Here is an 881-nt window from a genome sequence, read left to right as displayed (position 1 = left end):
CAACATGAATACCATATTCCGTAACATTCACAAAAGCAGTCGGGAAAAATGCAGATTATTTTCTGACAGTCTTGAAATACTAGACTTCTTAATTAACGCCAAAATGATCACCACCTCCCAGATAAGGTCCGTCGCATACACGCCGAGACGTCACCAGCCAGTCAGCCGTGGTTCCCTGAGGGTCATATCAAGCCATGGCTACGCTGCGCCGAGTAGAAGGAAGCAAGTACGTAAATTTAATCTGCTTTCATCAAAATACGTTTTTTCATTTTGATTTTTAATTGCTGTTGAAGCTGAAGGCAATGTTTCACACGTTATTCATTTTAATATATTTGCATTGTGAGATGATTGTTGTGGTCAATGTTGCTGAAAAGATTCAAAGTTATTGAGAGGAGTTTTTTTTTCCTTTGATGTGCGTCTTGCCTCCTCGTATCATTATCATAGAGCGTCTCTTGAATAGCTGATTATAACCCCATCTAGAGGTGACTCGCTTAGCCTAGCCTAGCTATGTGAATGTAACTCAACTTATCTGAAAGGAATTTACTATGACAAATAAGAAAAAGACAGAATTAAAGAGAGGTTGAATAAATTTTGTAAAGCAAGAGGTATCACTGATGTGTTTCATTTGTGTCTTCAGGAGAATTTGCGGCCATTTTTACAAAGACTTTGTGCTTTGTGTTTGCCATAATTCAGTTTATCTTTAGGAATATATCTGTAGTACAGCTGTGTAGTCCAGTTAGAATTTTATTTTTTACATTGTGTCATTCATGAGGTTATATTTTGAGTTGTCCAGTATTATTTCCCAGCATGCATTCACTTTCGTTATCTGTGTCGTGGTGCATTGAAATCCGAAGTACATTTCACTTCATTAATGCCATCTC

General features: G+C 37.3%; 1 protein-coding gene across 1 annotated transcript in view; it reads left to right on the top strand.

The window, feature by feature from the left end:
• Positions 1-881, top strand: part of LOC119592469 (centrosomal protein of 131 kDa-like) — a gene marked incomplete at its 5' end in the record, with an annotated part of 15,133 nt that overhangs the window by 1,628 nt on the left and 12,624 nt on the right. Inside the window, 1 exon segment of the mRNA XM_037941294.1 lies at positions 122-226. Within this exon segment, the coding sequence (XP_037797222.1) occupies positions 122-226 (105 nt within the window).

The sequence above is a fragment of the Penaeus monodon genome, chromosome 30, assembly GCF_015228065.2.
Source record: "Penaeus monodon isolate SGIC_2016 chromosome 30, NSTDA_Pmon_1, whole genome shotgun sequence".
NCBI classification, from domain to species: Eukaryota; Metazoa; Arthropoda; class Malacostraca; order Decapoda; family Penaeidae; genus Penaeus; species Penaeus monodon.
The sequence above is the reverse complement of the archived record's forward strand: the minus strand, read 5'-3'. Positions and strand labels throughout refer to the sequence as shown.